Here is a 20,417-nt window from a genome sequence, read left to right on the forward strand (position 1 = left end):
GGTGACGCAGACATGCAATCTGACCTTTAGCACTACGGTTGTCCGTTCGGCCAGTGCTAAGATTGCCCGGTCAATGTCTCCTCTTCCTCCCGTCACCCCTAAGACACAAGCACCTTCATCAGCTTCTGCCAAGACTAAGACCCAGAAGTCAGATGCAAACGGGCCTTCAAGAAGGAACCATCCCGTGCAGACTTCCTACGTACCTCGAACTCCCACCCATCGACCAGTACTTCCAAGAAGGCTCATAGGAAGCAAAGTTCTCCTTCTCCACCACGGCGTGTTTCTTCTCCTGCGCCACCCAGCGGTTGCTGCCCCAGGCCGTCATCCATTTTGCCTGACCACACCGCTGGTAGCCGAACATCTGGCCGTTCACTGGCGGAGGAAGCTCCCCCTCCCGGCCATCTTAACAAGATGGCCGACGAACCTATTGAACAAATGGACGATGACTCTCTGCCGATTGATGGCAGCGGCAGTGCTCGCTTGAAGCCAGACCCTCAGGGGCCTTCGAGGTGTCCCCTTCTTGCTTCTCCTTTTTCTTTTTCTTCTCACGATGGCACTTCTTCATTGGAATATTCGCGGCATTCGCTCCAACCGAGAGGACTTAAAGTTGCTGCTACGCTTGCACTGTCCGCTCGTCGTAGCTCTCCAGGAAATGAAGCTACGCCCATGCAATCAAATTGACTTGGCACACTATGCCTTCATGCGTTTTGACCTACCCCCTGTGGCAGGTATTCCGGCTCATGGAGGGGTTATGTTGCTGGTCCGGGATGATATTTACTATGATCCCATCACATTGCACACTGGCCTGCAGGCAGTTGCCGTCTGAATTACTCTCCCCACTTTTACATTTTCCATTTGCACTGTTTACACTCCATCGTCGTCTGCTGTTACCAGGGCAGACATGATGCAAATTATTGCTCAGTTACCTGCACCATTTTTGTTGACTGGAGACTTCAATGCCCACCATCCCCTTTGGGGCTCTCCAGCATCCTGCCCGAGAGGCTCCCTGTTAGCAGACCTTTTCAACCACCTCAATCTTGTCTGCCTCAATACTGGCGCCCCTACTTTTCTTTCGGACACAACACACACCTATTCCCATTTAGACCTCTCTATATGTACTACCCAACTTGCACGCCGGTTTGAGTGGTACGCACTTTCTGATACATATTCGAGTGACCACTTCCCTTATGTTATCCATCTCCTGCATCATACACCCTCTCCATGCTCAACTAGTTGGAACATCTCCAAACCAGACTGGGGGCTCTTCTCTTCCAGGGCGACCTTTCAGGATCAAACCTTTGCAAGCTGCGATAGTCAGGTCGCACACCTCATGGAAGTCATTCTCACTGCTGCTGAATATTCCATCCCTCACACTACTTCCTCTCCACGTCGTGTACCGGCCCCTGGTGGACCGCAGCATGTAGAGATGCTTTACGTGCTCGTTGACGTGCTTTAGGCACCTTTAAACACCACCCTACGATGGCGAATTGTATCGATTATAAACGATTACGTGTGCAATGTCGTCGTGTTATTAAAGAAAGCCAGCTGGGCTGCTTTCACAAGCTCCTTCAACAGTTTTACTCCTTCTTCTGTTGCCTGGGGTAGCCTGCGCCGGCTATCTGGCACTAAGGTCCACGTACCAGTTTCTGGCTTGACGCTCGCAAATGACGTCCTTGTGGCCCCTGAGGATGTCTCCAATGCCTTCGGCCACTTTTTCGCACAGGTTTTGAGCTCCGCTCATTACCACCCTGCCTTCCTCCCCTGAAAACAGGCAGAGGAGGCAAGGCCACCTAACTTCCCCTCCTCGAATCGTGAAAGTTATAATGCCCCATTCACCATGTGGGAACTCAAAAATCCACTCCAGAGCCTGATTCTATTCATATTCAGATGCTGAAGAATCTTTCTCCTGTGGGTAAAGGTTTTCTTCTTCGTACTTATAATCACATCTGGATTGAGGGTCATGTTCCTACATGCTGGCACGAATCTATTGTTGTCCCGATTCCTAAGCCGGGAAAGGTCAAGCACTCTCTCGACCATCAATATCAGTTGTATGTCTCTGCCCTGCTACCCCCTGGAGTTCGCTTTCGTCGCCTCTTTCGGCACCTCGATTTTTCACTCCCTGCAACCTTTCGAGTGGGCGAGAGCCAAACGCCACCTTGGCTCCAGGCTCAGGTTCGCGTTCACCTTGACCTCAGCTCGCTCCCAAAGGAGGTTACCCCAGCTTCGGTATACCGCTCCCTTTTGTCGAACTTCGTTCGAAGTTCATTAATATGATCTTCATTTATACAGATGGCTCTAAGACCAATGACAGTGTCGGGCGTTCTTTTATTGTCGGGGCACACAGTTTCAAATACCGGCTCCATGGCCATTGTTTGGTCTTCACAGCTGAGCTATTTGCCCTCTACCAGGCTGTTCTTTACATCTGCCGCCACTGACATTCTGCTTATGTCATCTGCTCTGATTCCCTGAGTGCCATCCAGAGCCTCAGTGATCCGTAGCCGGTTCACCCTTTCGTGCACCGGATCCAACGCTCTCTTCAGCAGCTGGCAGACGACGGTTCTCCGGTTACCTTTATGTGGGTTCCTGGCCATGTCGGTATCCCTGGGAACGAAGCTACAGATGCCGCGGCCAAGGCTGCGGTCCTTCGGCCTCGGACAGCTTCTTGTTGTGTCCCTTCATCTGATTGTAGCAGGGTCATTTGTCAGCGCATTTTATCACTGTGGCATGCCGATTGGGCTACACTTACGGACAACAAACTTCAGGCCTTGAAACCTCTTCCCACGGCTTGGACGACCTCTTCATGCCCTTCTCGGCGGGAGGAGGTCATTTTGGCGCGGCTAGGAATTGGACACTGCCGGTTCAGCCATCACCATCTGCTGGCGGCGCCATTTTGCCCATGTAGGCAATTGCTGATGGTACGCCACATTTTAACGTCCTGTCCGAATTTTAATACACTGCGCATTGATCTTGCCCTGTCATGTACTCTGGATGCCATTTTAGCGGATGACCCAGGAGCAGCTGCTTGCGTTCTTCGTTTTATCCACTTGACAAACCTGTCTAAGGACATTTGATTATGCTTTTTTTTTTTAAATCCTATGCCTGTTAATATGTCTTTTATAGTGTTGTCCCTTGTAGTTGCTGTTTTAACCTTGTGCCTCGCAGTGCATTCCTAACTTTGTCTGGGTGCTAATGACCATTGTTAGTTGTGCCCCTAAAAAAAAAAAACCTGATACCATCATACTGGATGAGTGCTAGGACACTATTTCTCCTGGCCTGGGCATCTGGGCATGCTGAGGCGTCCCGGCAGTAATTGACTGCTTGTCGGATATATGTCCTATGTGCAGTAATTATACACAATCCCAGGAAATTAAAAGAGGTCTGTAAGTAAAACTGTTACAATAAAAAGGGAATAAATACACAGTTAAGTGTGTTAATGTGGTGCTGCCACTGTTGCTGTTGTGTGGTGGTTTACCACTGGCACAAGCTGTGTGCAGCCGAAGGTATCCAATCTTATCAAGACATGCAAACAGCTTTGTTTTGTCAACTGTACATCCATTTGGAAGTGTAGTTGTATAATGTCAAACACATTGCAGTGTCTATGTGGTATGGACACACTATGTATGCACATAATCTATGTGTAGGAAGGCAGTCTATGAAGTAGATGTTGTCTCTGCAAGTATGCTTGACCTGTTTTAACAGTCACACTGCATAGAGCTGTAACTGCCCTGTTTTCTTGGAGGAAAAGAAGGTGCCAGAGAGAAGTCCCCAAGTGAGCTGCACATAGTGAATCGAATATATTAACATTGTCTTCATGATAGTAAAGAAGTCTGTGACAAAAGCTCATACCATCACACTGCTGCAGGCAAATACCACGTGCCCACGTACATGACATGGCCTGCCAGTGTGTTTGCAAAACAGTTGATTCCTCACCAATAGCCATGAGGTTTCTTAGCAGACCACATACTTGATAGGACAGTAAATGTAATTTTGAAAATTTCTCGAGTATTCAGCTGGTTAGTGTTGTTCAAAAGGCGCGATATTTCGGCAAGCCGACTTCTTGCCATCTTCAGACGTTCTTGGAGTTTGATTGATCTCTGATGGACGCTGACTTTATATAATCTCCACCCCTCTCCTGCAGCCTCCGTCTGGGCGCTTCTGAGAGTGGTCTGCGGCTGGTGATGGGGGAAGGGCAGCGCTGAGTGGTGGGGGAAGCGTGGTGCACCGTGACAGATCATGGGCCGCAGTCCTTCCACGGCCACGGCCACGGCCACTTGCGGAACTGTGCCGTCGTGGTGACAATGCTTCTTCTTCTTCTTCTTCTTCTTCTTCTTCTTCAGGTGTCCTGACAGGAGCAGATTTTCATGTAGACTGTCTTTGTGTTTTAATCATACTCCAAGCTGGAGCCCAGGTCTGGGATCCAGCTATGAGTATGATTAAAACACAACAAGAAGAAGCAGCATTGTCACCACGATGGCAGAGTTCTGCAAGCACCCGTGGCTGCAGAGGGACTGCAGCCCATGATCTGTTGTGAGGTGCCGCATTTCTGCCAAGACCCAGTGCCACCTTTGCCCCACCACAGGCTGCGGACCACTCGGGAGCTCTCAGATGGAGGCTGCAGGAGAGGGATGGAGATTATATAAAGACGGCATCCATCAGAGATCAATCTGACTCCAAGAACGCCTGAAGATGGCAAGAAGTCAGCTTGCCAAAGTATCACGCCTTTTGAACGATGCTACCCGGCTGAATGCCTGAGAAAATTTCAAGATTTCTGTATGCTGGAAAAACCTTAGATCACACATCACATTTAATTTTCTAATTTTAAATATATTGGGAGTTGTCATTCTCGAAGATTATTTAAAAGGTAGTGTAATTTAATTCTACTGTTCCAGTACTCAACTTCAGACTTAATACTAAACAACTGAAAGTTGAGGAAGGAATGACAGTAATATGGAAAGGACAGATTGCTGCTCACCTCACAGAAGTGAGTTGGACAGGTACAATGAAAAGAAAACTAGAAGTATTTCCATTTCTCCTGTGTCCAATTTAATGCCTCCTCTATGTTGTGAGTAGTAATCTGTCCTTCTCATATTGTTGTTATTTAAATTTAATACTGGTTCTGAATATCTCTTGGTCTTGTCAACAGCAAACTGAAACTCTCTGCTTTTTGCAGAATGTTTTGTTTGTTGTACCTTACAATTATTAAATATTGATTTACATCGGAGTGTAATCCACATGATCTTCAGAGCATGTATGTTGTGTTCAAATAACTTACGGGAACACAGCTGGGTGAAGTCTTTGACAACCACCGATATTTCAACTGGTGAACACTTCGTCATTTTCAAAGCCCAAATGCAGTGAGATAGCACTATGAAAGTAAATTTAGACTTGTGATAGGCAGGGCTGTGCTGACCATGAACAACAATATGGTATACATAGAGACAATACATTGTAAACAGCTAGTACCATCACACAACCAAAAATGACCAATGTCAGAAGTTATCAATAGTGAGTGTTAATTAGCAGTGGGTGAAGAAGTATTATTAACTCTGTCCCTGTGTTGTTGAAAGAGAGAGAGAGAGAGAGAGAGAGAGAGAGAGAGAGAGAGAGAGAGAGAGAGAGAGAGAGAGAGTGTAGGATTCCAAGCACAATTGAAGTTTGTACAACAACCAATTTAGTGTCAACTGTTTTCTTAAACCCAATTAATGGAAGTAGAACTGAAATATCTGTATTGGTATATTTCATAGAATGACCAGTACCAAAACAATGTTGTGAAATGCCAGATTTATACAGCTGTTGAAAGTATGTGACACTTATGTACTATAAATTTGTTCTCCATGGTCCCGATGATCTGAGAAGTGTATGACATGCCAAAACTGCAAGGGATGTGGTAGACACTGCCTTTACAGACGAAACTGAAAAGATCCTCCTGAGCTGCTAGGAATATGAAGAAGTCAAAGAGGAATATGATGAAGACAAAGTCTGCCATGACATATGTTGTGACAGTAACTACTGGGCACAGGTCCACTCTCTAAAATCCACAGGAGAATAAAAGTCCTGGGGCACCAGGTTCAGGGATGGCTAGCATTGAAGGCTCTGAGAGTGATAGCTGGAGGCTCTGTGTTGTCACTGGGGAGTATCATCCCTGGTGGCAACTGGAGCAATGTCGCAGCATGGTGTAGGTCCAGAACAAGGACTCAGCTGGATGGAACCGAGGAACTAGGAGAGCTCTCATGGGATGAGCTTTCATTTGCTGGGTATATGATTGGTGACTCCAAGTTACCACAGCTGAGGACTGTAAGTGCCACCAGTCCTCTGTCTCTGTAAGCTGTGGGCATGCTTCTGTGTTCACCATGCTGTGCTGCAGTGGAATGTTGTGCCACAGGGGATGGGGATCTTGGCTTGACCACCTGAATCATAAGGATGGTAAGAACCTCTATAATAAACTCCATCACAAGGTGTACTTTGCACCAGTGAGATGCAAGGCTGTTGAGGTGGAAGTGTCATTAGGAGGCAACATCTGGGGATCTGCCACACCTCAGTTGTATAAGGCTTACTCAGGCAAGTGAAGCTCTGTCTGGTTGGACCCTTATTTCCCTAGCTGCTCATGGGATCGAGACGGAATCCTTGAAATTTCTTCTTCCATCTCTCAGTGAAATGGGTGGTCTGCTGGTAGTTACCAATACCCAATCAGAATGCTACGATTTATAGTAAAACATCCATGCTGCTGTTCAGAATGTGTTTTTAATATTTAAAACAAAAGAGGTCAATTTTGAAAAAGTTTAGCTTTTCTGTATCCAAAAGTGCTTAGAGGAAATCTGTGTCACTTTCAAATCTATCAAGCACTGGTGCACTGTTAGTGGAAACTTCTAATTCCCAGCAAGCTACGAACCTCCAGAAAGCTAGATGCCTCAGGCAATATGTCATTGAAATTGTGCTACACAACAGCTTGAACTATAACAAAAGTGCTATGTCATGCCAGTATCTTGTGAGTGCTCCCAAGACAGCATTGTGGATGTGCAAAAGTAATGAAAAGGGTGGATAGCAATCAGGCCAAATGAGACTCATTTGTCCTTATTTTCAGTTGCGCAAAACTCCAGGAGCATGTCAAGACAGATTTCCTGCTCCTAAGCTTGCAGCCCTCTGTCCCCAACCCATTGTGCTGTTTTAAATGCCAGTACTTTAGACACAGTATCTTAGTATGTAAGGGTGAAGCCGCTTGGGACGAGTGTGGTTAGGCCACGCAAGAAGGAGTTTGTTGTTCATCTCCCCCAAAGTGTGTAAATTGCTTTGGGGATCACCTTGCCTGGAGTACGGACTGCAGTGTTTTCCTTGAAGAAAGGAAGATACAGGAGATTAAAAAATGAGGCATATCCTCTATGAAGAGGCTAAAAAGATCTGTAAGGCCATGCAGCCTCCCACATTCACTACATCTTTTGCTTACACCCTTAAAAGGCCTATTTCAACAGCCAATGTTTCTGCACAAGTGGAAGTTGGTAGTGTCAGCATTAGTACCAATGTTTGTCAGTCCTCTTGTAAAGCTGCAGTTATTTCAGAGCCCATAGACCCCCGAGAACACCAAATAAAGCAACAGTTGCCACCATTGCAGAGCTCCCAGTACCTGCAAAGTCTGTGTGTGGTAAAACAACCAGCACTTCCTCTACCACTGCTGAGGCGGTTCCTACAAAGCCCTCCCAGGCTAAAAATCACAAATGAGACGCTTCCACCATAGATGAAAAGTCTGTGGACCATCAGGCCATGTCGATGTCATTCATCGTGACTGTTCTGCTGCTTCTTCTTGAGCCAATGGAATGCGAAGTATGCCTGAGGCAACCACCTTGCTCAAGGGTGAATTTCGACCCATTGTGGGCTCCCCACCCCAATGGAAAAACATGGTGAAAATGCAAATGCTTTGATAAATAGCACCCATAATACTGTGGAACATGAATGGGTTCAGGACTCATGTGGAGGAACTGAAACTCCTGGCACAGGAACAATCCTGTGCTTGTGTTTACAAGAAGCACATCTTAAAGCCACTGACGTCCCTGGGCTACGGGCCTCCACCGAAAGGATGACCTGCTGGGGAAAGAGCTAAGGGAGGGGTTGCTGTGTTTGCCAACAGCACGCACCACTCCACTGCTCTCTCCTTGGATACTTACCTACAAGCAGTAGCCGTTGCAGTTCATGTGGGTTAGAAAATCCTATCTGCTCACTGTTCTTACCTCTGCAGGATGCAGTAGACTCTGAGGCTCCCGCAGGCCTTACTGAAAAACACCCTCACCAATTTCTGCTAGTGGGTGATATCAGTACCCCTAATGTTTTATGGGGCTCAAATCTTGGAGAACCTTATGATGCCTCATGAGCTGTGCATCCTCAACATAGATGGTCTCACTCGTTTCTCCACTGCTACTGGGTCATCCTCAGCCATCAGTCTCTCTTTCTGCTCTCTAGGCCTTTCAGACTCAGCTCATTGGGAAGCGACTGTCTGTGACTCGTGATTCTGCCCAGTCACGATAAAATCCAGTACTGCATATTTAGACAGTTGCCAATAGCATCAAAGGAAGTTCTACTCGAATGATTTGATACTGCAGACAGGTCACTTCCCCAACATGGAGAGAGGTAATTTTGTCAGACCTGGAAAAGACAGCACATGTTCTAATAGTTATTGGAGTGTTGCCGTAACAAGCTATGTAGAAAATACCCTGGAGCAGGTGGTTAACCGTCATCTGTTTGTTAAAGGCCAGGCAACTCCTTAGCTGCTCTCAGTGTTGATTCCAGAGATTTCAGTTTTCTGTCGACAACCTGACCCTGCTAGAAGCGGCAAATCAGCAAGCTTTCCCATGTAAACATTATTGTCTCTGTATATTCTTTGACATCAGAAAGATGTAAGACACTGCTTGGAGACAGAAGAATCCATCAATGGGGCCTTCGTGACCATCTCCTCATCTTCATACAGTCTTTCCTGTCTAAAAGATTTTTTAAGCCTTGAGTTTGTGACACAGTTATCATTTTTAGCAGGAGAATGGTGTCCCTGAGGGTAGTATTTTAAGTGTTACTGTATTTGCCATAGTCATAAACAGTATCATGCCTACAGTAAGGAATCCTCTGCAATGCTCCTTATTTTTGGACAGTTTTGTAGTGTCCCTGAGGTTTCTGGGCGTCATTTTGGGCTCCAAATTGTCATGGTTACCACACCTGAGAGACATGAAAGCCAGAACAGAAGGCTCTGAATATCATGTATTGCCTTAGCCACTGGTCTTGAGGAACAGAAAGGTTGCCTCTGCTACTGTTTTATAGGACTTTTGTGCATTCTCAGATAGACTATGGGTGCACAGTGTAGGGTCAGTGAGGCCTTCTTACATGAAGATCGTTAGTGCAATCTACACTGGAGGGATTAGGCTAGCTGAGGGTGTGTATAGGACCAACTCCATACCTATTCTTTTTGTTGAGGCTGGGAGCCACCACTCACCATCCAATGGCAGCGCCTCATGGTGGGTCAGGCATGTATGTTCTTTTGCAGCTCCAACTCCACCTGCATACTGTACTGCTGCTCGCTTGCCTCTGGAATGCCTTTCCTCCAAATGTTCACGAGCAATAAGGCCCTTTGGGATCCACGTGCAGCATGTGCTGGAGTCACATGATGTGGAGCAAATACAACCCCAAGTACAGAGTTTTAACCACCAGTCACTCTAGTTACTCCATAGGCCCAGAGCAATTTTAGATGTAATGTAGTGCAGAATTGGTTACATTCCTGCATATATTTTTAATACATAACTTTATCTGCATATGTTTTTAATACATAATTTTATGAAATTTTAACTGAGCCATCACAATTCTACAGCTGTCTATATATACAGGTGGATCAAAAGAGGGGGACTTTGTGGGTTGCTCTGTTGTGTCGTGTCCTCAGGATTGCACTGCTTCGAGATTTTACTGCCTTTGATGTGGAATTATATACAATCTTGTGAGCACTGGAGCAGATCAGATGTACTTAGAGTGCTAAATTCCTTGTCTGTTTAGACTCTGTGAGCACCCTTCACTGTCTACAATGCTTTTACCCAACAGATAAAGTAGTTGAGCATATCCAGAAATTTCTCTCCCATCTAAAATGGCTGGGGAAGGTGGTATCTTTCTGCTGAGTATCAGTGCACATGGGTATTGAACGAATGGGCAGATGTAGCAGCCAAGGAGGCATGTCGCCATCCTCAGTTATTTCAGTGTACCCTCACCCTGCATGCTGTCATCTTGCTGTTGTGGTACTGAGTCATGTGTTGAGGGAAATGTGGGTGACTGGAACTGACAGATAATAAGCTGTGTCTGGTAGCCCACAACACAACCATGGCATATCTCCTTTCAGCCATGAAGAAGGGATGAGGTTCCTCCATACTCGTCTTCATGTATGCCACAGCCTTCTGATGTGTGGCTTCTTGCTTTGGCGAGTGGACGCTCCACTGTGTGGTGCTTTTAGTATAAAGATCACTGTGCACCACATTTTACTAAACTGTGTTTGTTTTTGTTTTTTTTTCAGACTGGAAGGCAGTGGTAAATTTGTCCTCTACTTTAAGTAATGTTGAAACAAATGTGGTTAGAGTTTTAAGGTTTTACTGATCTGTCCAACTTGTTTCCAAAAATTTTAGAGAAATATTCTTAATGTGTTGACAGGGTAACTGGCTCACCCATGTTTTTTTAAGTGTTCAGCCAGTCACATTTCCCTGTGTGTTTGTTTAGCTGTTCTGTCATTTTACTTGTGTTTTAATCCTGATATAGTGCGCGCGCCCATACACACACACACACACACACACACACACACACACACACACACACACACACACACACCCCGAGAGAGAGAGAGAGAGAGAGAGAGAGAGAGAGAGAGAAGGGGGGGAGAGAGAGAGAGTTGCTGGATGGGGCTTGCATGAGCTGGTGAGCTGGCCGTGAGCTTAGTGTGAGGTGCCTGCTAGGGGTAGGCAGCATCTTACATATACAACTTATGGAAGGATATCCACTCAGTGAACACATCACTTGTGGGTATAACATAGTGCCTGCAATTACAGTGCTGCTGTCATCAATGCATGTGCTGCTGTTGGGGAGGCTGGCACCTCCAGTAGTACCTGCTTAGAGATTGGCTTGTCAGGTGGCATGCTTACATTGTTGTCTGTAATGTTGCCATACACATGATACTTGCATGTCAGTATTTGGATTGCTGGCCCATGTACTACCTCTGGTGGAAGATGCTTGAAGCACCAGAATGTGGCCATACGTTGTTCATGGATGCTGTGCCAGTAGTCCTAGTGACAAGCGAATGGCTGGATAAAACACCTTTTCATAAGCCCCTTCATAAATAATTTTCTGCGTTTTGCAATATTTCAGGATATTGCCATTTGTACAATGTAAAATTACATGTATGGCCTGCATTTATTTTCTGGAAACTGTTTCCCTAATAGTGCTTAAGTTGTAGGATATTAACTTTTTGTTTCCGATATTGTGTACCTTGAGCCAGTTTGTAGATGTTCATATAGTGTTGTATTTGTGAGGACTGCATGTTTCACTTAACATAGTAAAGCCTATGTGAAAAATTCAAGGTTTCTTGGCTTTATCTGTAGAAGTAATATTGATTCTCAAGCTTTGGAAATTAATCAGAATTCTAATAAGAAAATAAAACAAATGCTGAAGGGAATGAAATCACTGCACTCCCTCGATCAGAAAGACAAAGTGATATTAAGAGAAAAAAAACCCTACTGATTCAGGATAAGTAGTGTCCTTTTGTTTCATTTAGAAGTTTTTTAATTGCAATTTTTTCTTTTAAATTACAAAATCTTGAGACTCAATTATGTATTTAAATTTGTGAGATTGTCAACTCTGTTCCATTGTTTCCATGACAACCAGCTGGTTCTTATTTAGCTAGCTGCTCTTCTGCTATTTCTTCATTGAAATTAGTGAATACTGCAAACAGTTACTTTTTCTGTTTTTGTTATTCATCCACAATGCATTATGAGTATGTATTGTGCGTAGTCTTTGCTTCAGTCCATTTAGGAGAAATCCAATGTACATTGCTAAAATTTTCCTTCACTTTAGTCTTTTTGATTTTGTATTTTCATAATGTAGTCAGTAGCTTTTCCCCTCAAGTGCAAGTACACAAATCATACTGTCATCATCAGAGAAGCCAACAAGTTGATTGTTTTTAACTCTTACTTTGTGTTGTTGTACCACTTCTGTAAATGATTCAATTAGCAGGTTCCTCACTGCTTCAGGTACATCATAAACCTGCTATTTATATGGGTAATATGTAATAGAAAAGCAAAGGTAGCAAATCACTGTAAAAGTTGGCAACAAGCATATAAACAAGGCTGTGAAGGTTGCTAACTTTCAGAGAAATCATTCTGTAGAGCTAATAGAGTACACACATGTCAGCACAGAGCCTAGATGAGCTATTTGCAGCTGGGATAATGATAATGTAACTATGCAGGGGGGGAGGGGGGGAGGGGGGGGAGGGGGGTGTTTCTGCCTGTTGATGACTTAAAGCAGTTATACCATCAGTTGTTACTTTTACTTCTGTTCTTTATATTCTGTCAAGAGCCTTCCATTACCATATTTATGTGGATCAGAAATGTAACTGTAGTAAGAAAAATTTTCACTCTAGCTTAGTGTTGTAAGACTACCAGATTTTATGTTAAATGCTACAAAATATAATTATTCTTGGAACTTCCACACTAGATAAAGAAACGTCTCCTGTGTCTTAATCTGTTTTTAAAAAAGTACAGGTATTCACGATATGTTGCACAAATTTAGTCACCCAACAGTGCTAGAATTCATTTCAGTTACGGATACTTTTCTTATATCCCCCCTCCACTATTCCTTTTCCTCACTCATATCAAATCAAAATGTAATCTTTCCTTGATTAACTACCTATCAATTTAACTCACATTCTGGGTTTTTCTTTAGTTTTTATGTGTAAATTTAATTCATTGGAAGTCTAAGTAGGTATTTTCGTAAAGAAGCATCTTATCTTCAGAGAAGCTTTTTATTGTGATATCTTAAGTATGTGTGAGATGTTTTGTTCATTTATACAAAATACTGTTTATGTTACTAGAAATAATCACAGATGTCCTTTTAAAACTTTGTTTGCAGAGATATTTCACAAATGCATCATTTCATCAGCCAGGGGGGCCAGTATTCCTTATGATTGGTGGTGAAGGCAAAGCAAGTCCTTTGTGGATGGTAACTGGTCAATGGATTACATATGCTAAACAATACAATGCCCTCTGTTTCCAATTGGAGCATCGATATTATGGAAAAAGTCATCCTACTCAGTAAGTTGTACTTTTTATTATATGTATATTTTTACACATTTGCCATTACTTAGAGTACGTGCCTATAGAGTTTAATTTTTGTGATAGAAAATAATTGCAGTTGTTGATGCAGTTTCAGTGCAGTTTACTTACGCTAAGTGTGATGTTACCTCATCAGTATTCTATTAAGCAGTGGACTCTCCTACCAACTTTTCATTCGATTAAACCAATTGCAATTTTTCCTGATGTTGCTCGTATCTTAGTTCACTGGGCTATGCACACCTCTGTTTAAAAAATACAGCTCACTAATGCTGTAGGGTTGACTCTCATATGTCTGCTTTCATGCCCAGCAGGTAACTTGCTCAAATGACAACCTGTAGCTGTGATAGAGAAGTCAAATAGTCTATTCATTGGATAGAATTGCAAGTTAATAAAATACACAGAAATATTAAATAAAAAATAAATGCATAATTAATGAGAAGTTCTGTTCTGAAGTCTGTAATTGGTGTAGACAACATCAGAGAATTATGTTGAATAATGTTTATTCATGAAAGTGTTTGTCAAATAAACAGAAAGTGGTCTTACGATAACTATGTATAATGCAGACAGAAATTGTAATATTAAATGCAGTAAAGTTATGATGACAACAGTAAAAGAACAGTAGCAGAATCCGCAAGATAAATAGTCATCCAAGGTGTGCGAAAAACTGTATTTTGGCAACATAAGACACAAAAATATTCAACATTTCAAAATAATTCAGAGTTCAGCATGACACTTTACACAATAACACATGAGAGATGACAAAGGTAAAGCTCTGTGCTGGAGCACATTTAGACCTCGTGAGAGTTGGAGTCCCTTCAAAAGTTAGAGTATTGTAGCAGCCATTCACCACCCAGAATCTGTCACCTACATGATCATATACCACATGTTATCACAGGCAGGTCTTCCTTCTTCCAGAACTCAACATAAAAGTGTCTAGGATCACTCTCTTGACAGCACCACTCAAAAAGTGTGCTTTTCCACTTGAATCCAGCAGTATTCCACTACTGCCTAACTCTCATTGGCTGAAAGCCGTCCCCACAAGAAATGCAGAAATGATTTGACTCAACTTGATCACTTTCCACACTTAACTGTTATATCAATGCTTAAATAAAAAAAAAAAATGTTATAACATTCTGCCACACTCATACTGTTGGCAGTAAATATAAGTAAAGGTTTCTTCACAAGTAAATGAGGCAGCATTCTTGCATGAGTGCACTCGTATTAAATGACAATAAAATTATTTTAAATATTGTTTGACCAGTTATTTATGTATGTTTGATGGAAGTGTTTTTTGGCACTCTTTTCAGTGGTGGTGTTAGTTAACACATGTGATTGACCACTTTGAAATTACCACAGTTGCAATCATATTTAAATAAAGTTACTGGTAAAATAGTAAGATATTCATTAAGTAACTACACAAGTATTACAAGATAAGAGGTATTCATGGTGCATTCAGTTGCTGTGTTATTGTGAATAAAATAATTTTCTGACAGTAATTTGTATAATGAAAATATCTAAAAGTGCAATAAATCAATAAATAAGATAGATACAGATGAGAGGCTTTTGAGGATGATTGCTATAGCGTGGTTCTACCATCTGAGATATTGTTTGTTTAGATTACATGAAGTATATACAAGTTGTTAATTCGAAGGTCCTTTGTGAAAATATTTAGTCACTGTAAAATACTAACTACTTTAGTTTCTAAGATATTGAAAATGTTATTGTTTCATTGGATGCACTTCATTTTTCTGAGATTGCTGATGTATTTAGATTTGCTTTATTATGTAACAATGATTTATTATAGATTTTCTGAGAGTTGTAAGAAGCCAAATCTATGACTGTCTCACACTGCCCCATATCTGGTGCATCTCCTGTACAAAAGCCATGTGAGCAACCACTGTCCAAATTCCAGCTTTGAGATTTACCAAATTCTGGCTACCTACTGACCGCCTTGTAGTGCGTCAAGAATTTACACATAAATTGTGGAACCACTACACCTTCTGCTGCCTCGAACACACTATATTTTAAAGAGAAGTGTGAGAGAGAGCCTATTTACTGCGCAACACATGTCCGTGTGTGCAGGATTGAAGTTTATTGTGGGAAGACAGGAGCTGCGTCAGATGAGTGGCACCGAAAAGTGTTTGCTGCAAGTGCCAGACGCTGTAGGAGAGGACACGGAGTAATTAAATGCTATTCTTTGCTGTGTTAGTGAATGTGATCGTTGTAAAAAAAAATCTAACATTTGACTGTAGATTTTTAACTTACTTCATATCTTAGCTCTGAACGAAGCAAGACGCAGGGGACATCTGTAAATTATTTGGTTGTTAAAACCAGGCAATTGTGATTATTTTTAATTGTATCTAATGGGTGTCGTCATAGTTGACTTACAAGAGTTTGTATGTTTATGTGAAACTTGTGGAGATGAAAATATACCTGAACTGAACTGAATGGAGAGTATGAGGTTACTGAGTTATTTCTAGAGAGAGAGAGAGAGAGAGAGAGAGAGAGAGAGAGAGAGAGAGAGAGAGAGAGAGAGAGAGAGTATTTGTTAGTTCCTCTAACCAGAATTATTTCTTTGGAGAAGAAGTCGTGGAGATCGACAAGCCACACATCCAGTGAAGAGGATTGGCTAAAAGTTTCAAGTAAGTCAACTGTAGTAAGAGAAGTGTGAAGTTCGCAATCCAGCTTTGCACCACTTCTCTTGTCGCCAAAGCCGTTAGAGCCTTTATACTCAGGCTGACTAGAATCGCACATTCTGGCTGGCTGAGCCACACTGTGCTCAGGTCCCTGGGTCCATCCACTAATGTTCAGGTGCTCAAATTCTTTCTCAGCACCTCATACTAAATCTAAATGGCTGAATAACTTGTCTTCAAACGGGAAACACCACATATGTGAAACTTTCTGATAATGGAATAAATTTCACATTATATTGGGTCTACCGTCTGCTCCCTGGAGAAAGCCTACTTCAGTGAGTTCCTACAAATTGAACCCTGTTTGTTTCAGGATAGACTCCAAATAAAGATAAAGGGCTGGCTTTGATATTAAAGTTTCCTGTGCAGGCCACAATGAAACTGTGTTGTTAAGGACATTGTGTTTACAGTTTAATTGTTAACATTGAAACATGCTGATTGCAATGAAACTACTGTTTTTAACTAATTATTTACAGAATCTCTGGTAATGTTGTTCTTCTTATCAGTACCGAAACAGTTCTGGCTTTGTGTGCTACAAGAAATTGTTTTCTGTGTTGAATGCATCATGTGGGTTGCAGGTTACCAGCCATAGGTTTAGTCAGCGGTATAAAGCAAAGTGACTAACTGCCAGAAAATCTCCACTGATGGTTTCGTTTCTTTTTTCTTTTGTTTTTAACATAAGTCAATTCACTGCCTTTACTTCTTTAGTATATTCAACACTCACTAAAATTAGAGCTAATAAGCTTTTAAAATGACAAGAAACATATGCACAAAACATTCCAAAGAGATCTGGCCTTATTTCATGTGTCTTACAGTCAATGTGTGTGAATACAGAGATGAGATGGTTTATTTAAGAGTCGAAATGATTTACATTCAATATACTTTTAGCTGTATGTATCAGTGTGTTCAGCACAGCTCATGTTTGGTCAAAATGATGGAAATTGTACCCATTGAGGTAACATTCTGTGCAGATTAGTTTATGATGTACCAAGTTTCCAAGCCAACCTTGCTGATCAATTAATTGCAACAATTTTCCTTTCATGAAGCCAAATCAAAAAAGTTTCACCAACATAGTGATAAAAGCAGGACTGGCAAAGAGGGGCACTGCTTAAAACACTTTCTTAAACATTCTGCATGGAAAAATTGGGCGCAGTCAGTGAGAAGGGGGAATCTATGACCATTCCATCCATCACTTCATGGTGTTTGCAACTGTACTAAAAGTAAATGGTGGTCAGTGTGTCAGAACAATCTGGTCCGGAAGGAAGTGGCTGGTGAGCAAACTCAGTAAACAGGTACCTGGATAAACAGATATGCTGTATAGAGGCATTCCATAACATTGTCTGCACCTATCATTGTTTGATAATGTCAGCAAACATCTGGTGTTCTTAATGTTGTGCTCACAGCAACCAACAACAGCCACTGTTAATTCTGTTAAATATTTTGCCAGTATATATGTTGGCGAGCCAGTTACACTTATGATAGGTGTTGGCAGAATGCCTTCTTGGTGAATTTCAAGATCACATAATCTTGAAGGCCTCAGTATTATTACACCTCCAGTACGATTTTAATGTACAGTGCAACTAACAAGCCATTGAGGATGCTTTAACGAAGTGAAATGTGCACGTCAAAAATATAAAAAAATCTTTTATGTAACTGTGGAGATGGCTGAGGTATAAAAAATACTGCGAACGTGCAAAATAAGAGTTAATAGACCTTTTGAAGTAAACCAATCAGTTTTTAGGGAAAAGTCTTGTGTGTGGGGGGGGGGGGGTACCTGTGTATGGAGAGACATGGTAATGATTCTTGCATTATCAGCAGATAGATTTACATCTCCTGTTTCAGTGGATTCATTTATATGTAAAGAAATAATGGTCATGGTAATGATTTGTCTCAAACTAGAAAATTGTTTTGGCCCCCAGTGGACCACCCCAGGAACATCTCATTCCAGATGAGTGTAACGTCAAATGTTTGTGTGGTATAATAATTATGGTGAATGTGTATGTGGAAACTGTGTTTGTGCAGCAGTCACCGTCACAGTGTAGTTGAGGCGGAATAAGGGTAACCGGCCCGCATTCGCCGAGGTAGATGGAAAACCCCTTAAAAACCATTCACAGGCTGGGTGGCACACCGGACCTCGACACTATCCCATTGTGTGGATTCGTGCATGGGACTGGCATGCCTTCCCCTCGGGAAGCAGCAATTTAGATCGCATGGCTAGCTGGGCGGGTTTAGGCAGGTTACTAGCAATTATGGTTATTGACGTATTTAAGTATCTTATTGCATGGGTGGATCAGCGATCAGTGGTATGATGAGTGTAAAGGCCCAGATGGAATCTGAGTTGCAGCTGATTGTAAATATTTTTACAGAAGTGATGGACTGTTATTGAGTCTCATTTTTTCAAACTTTTAAAAAATATGTTAGTCATGGAACTAATCAATAGTTATCAATATCTTTTTTATAAATTGGTTCTAATTTTTGAAACTTTAGTTTGTCTGATAAAATGCCATGTGAAAGCAATAGGTTACTATCAAAATTTTTAACTTCTATGTCTATTATAAGTTACTTTCATATACTGTGCATCTTGTTAACCTACTAGTTCCTACTACAAATCTTAACAAAAGTACTGACTCAATGTTTTTCAATTTCAGGGATCTGTCTGTAAAAAATCTTGTATATCTAAGCAGTGAGCAGGCACTTGCTGATATTGCTTACTTTATTGAGGGTATGAACAAGAAGCATAATTTAACACTTGGAACAAAATGGGTTGTTTTTGGTGGATCATATCCAGGATCATTAGCTGCTTGGGCAAGAGCTAAATATCCTCATCTAGTTCATGCAGCTGTCTCTGCCAGTGGTCCCCTGCTTGCAAAATCAGATTTTGGAGGTTTGTAGGTTTGGTCAAAAGACTAAAAAATATTGTCACCTTGTATTTTTGTTGTGTAGCTTTAAGAATGAAACACAACTGACTACTTTATAACGAAGAGAGTTAACTTTCACAAACTCATTTACTCTGTAAAGAAGCTCATAATCAGTAAACTTACTGTACTCTAATATTATGAAGCATTCATTGTAAAATAAACATGAATGAAATAAGTCTGATTAGACCTTGAAACTTTTATGTACTTTGGCTTTACAAGTATTTAGAGAATAACTTTACCTGTGACTGTTCTTGATTGAGAGATAAACACAGGAATAATTGAAAGTTTCCACTCAGGTTATTTTTGCAATAGTATTGTTCAGGTGCATTGAAACTGTTCCCTAATCTGTTGATAAAAAATATAGTACTGAATTATTTCTTCAAACTGAAATATTTGAGTCTGTTGTTAAATATACCTTCAACTTGTAATATTTCAGCTACGTTATTAATGAAGTGATTCTCACCCTTTGCCCTTGCTCCTAAAACAGCAACACGCACCCCTTTCCCCTCCCCAATCATTCCACATAATTTCAATAAAAGAACTGTCCAAATAATCTATGGAGCATCTAACTAACTTCCCAAAGTCATACATTTATTTGGACAGTTTGCTGCATTTTATGTTACCATAAGCATTAACAATCACTCATTTATAACAACTACAGGAAAAATGCCTACAGCACACCCTCATTGTTGCATATGGTATATACTTCCTGATTCACAGTTTGTCATTTAGATTTTGCTTCTCAACACCAGTGCTACTGAAGTCTGTGGATGGGACCTACCTCCACAACATGGACAATCTATTTTGTCATTATAGTTGTTTCCTTTCCTTTTTACTCACCTTCACTCTTGTGCAGACTACCTTCCTTCTCTTTTCTTGTTTACAGTATGTATTATCTCTTGGTCATCATGCCTCCCTTCCCATTATCTCTTTTTCATTAACTGTTTATCCCTTGCTTTGTGTTCCCCACATGAATCCAGTACCATTTTCATCTTTTTCTGTCCTTCATTTTTCTCATTTTTCTATTAGTTCTATGAAACTTCTTTAGAATCAATACTCATGTCTGTTGTCTTCATTATTGTAAAGTTGGTATGAATAGGGATGGAAAAAAATCTGTTTTTGCCAAAAGGGGTGCTTGGAAAGTTACTTTCCCACTAAGTTATGAATAGATTTGTATCCCATCAGAAAAACTACACTGAAGGAGCTTCTCATTCTAGATGTAGCCTTCTAAATAGGCTATTTTCTGTGACATCATCGATAGAGTTCTTCGTTATTTTCATAGGGTTGAAACAAAAATGCAGGGCTGTGAATATGTACATGGATCTGTGGCCTTAAGATGTGGAAACCTAGTTTGAAGGTGTAAACCAGTGTTTTTTTTTTTAATGTTTCACCTTTTCTTGAAGTAGTTGTTTCCATCTTATTCAGAAGCTTACTGTATTTACTCAAATCTAAGCCGCACTTGAATCTGAGCCGCACCTGAA

General features: G+C 41.6%; 1 protein-coding gene across 1 annotated transcript in view; it reads left to right on the top strand.

The window, feature by feature from the left end:
- The window catches only part of LOC124711856 (putative serine protease K12H4.7), a 132,471-nt gene that overhangs the window by 40,244 nt on the left and 71,810 nt on the right, over positions 1–20,417 (top strand). Inside the window, exons 3-4 of the mRNA XM_047242088.1 lie at positions 13,126–13,307; positions 18,667–18,902. Of these exons, the coding sequence (XP_047098044.1) occupies positions 13,126–13,307; positions 18,667–18,902 (418 nt within the window). The remainder of the gene's footprint in view (positions 1–13,125; positions 13,308–18,666; positions 18,903–20,417) is intronic.

Source organism: Schistocerca piceifrons, chromosome 1 (assembly GCF_021461385.2).
Source record: "Schistocerca piceifrons isolate TAMUIC-IGC-003096 chromosome 1, iqSchPice1.1, whole genome shotgun sequence".
Classification (NCBI taxonomy): Eukaryota; Metazoa; Arthropoda; class Insecta; order Orthoptera; family Acrididae; genus Schistocerca; species Schistocerca piceifrons.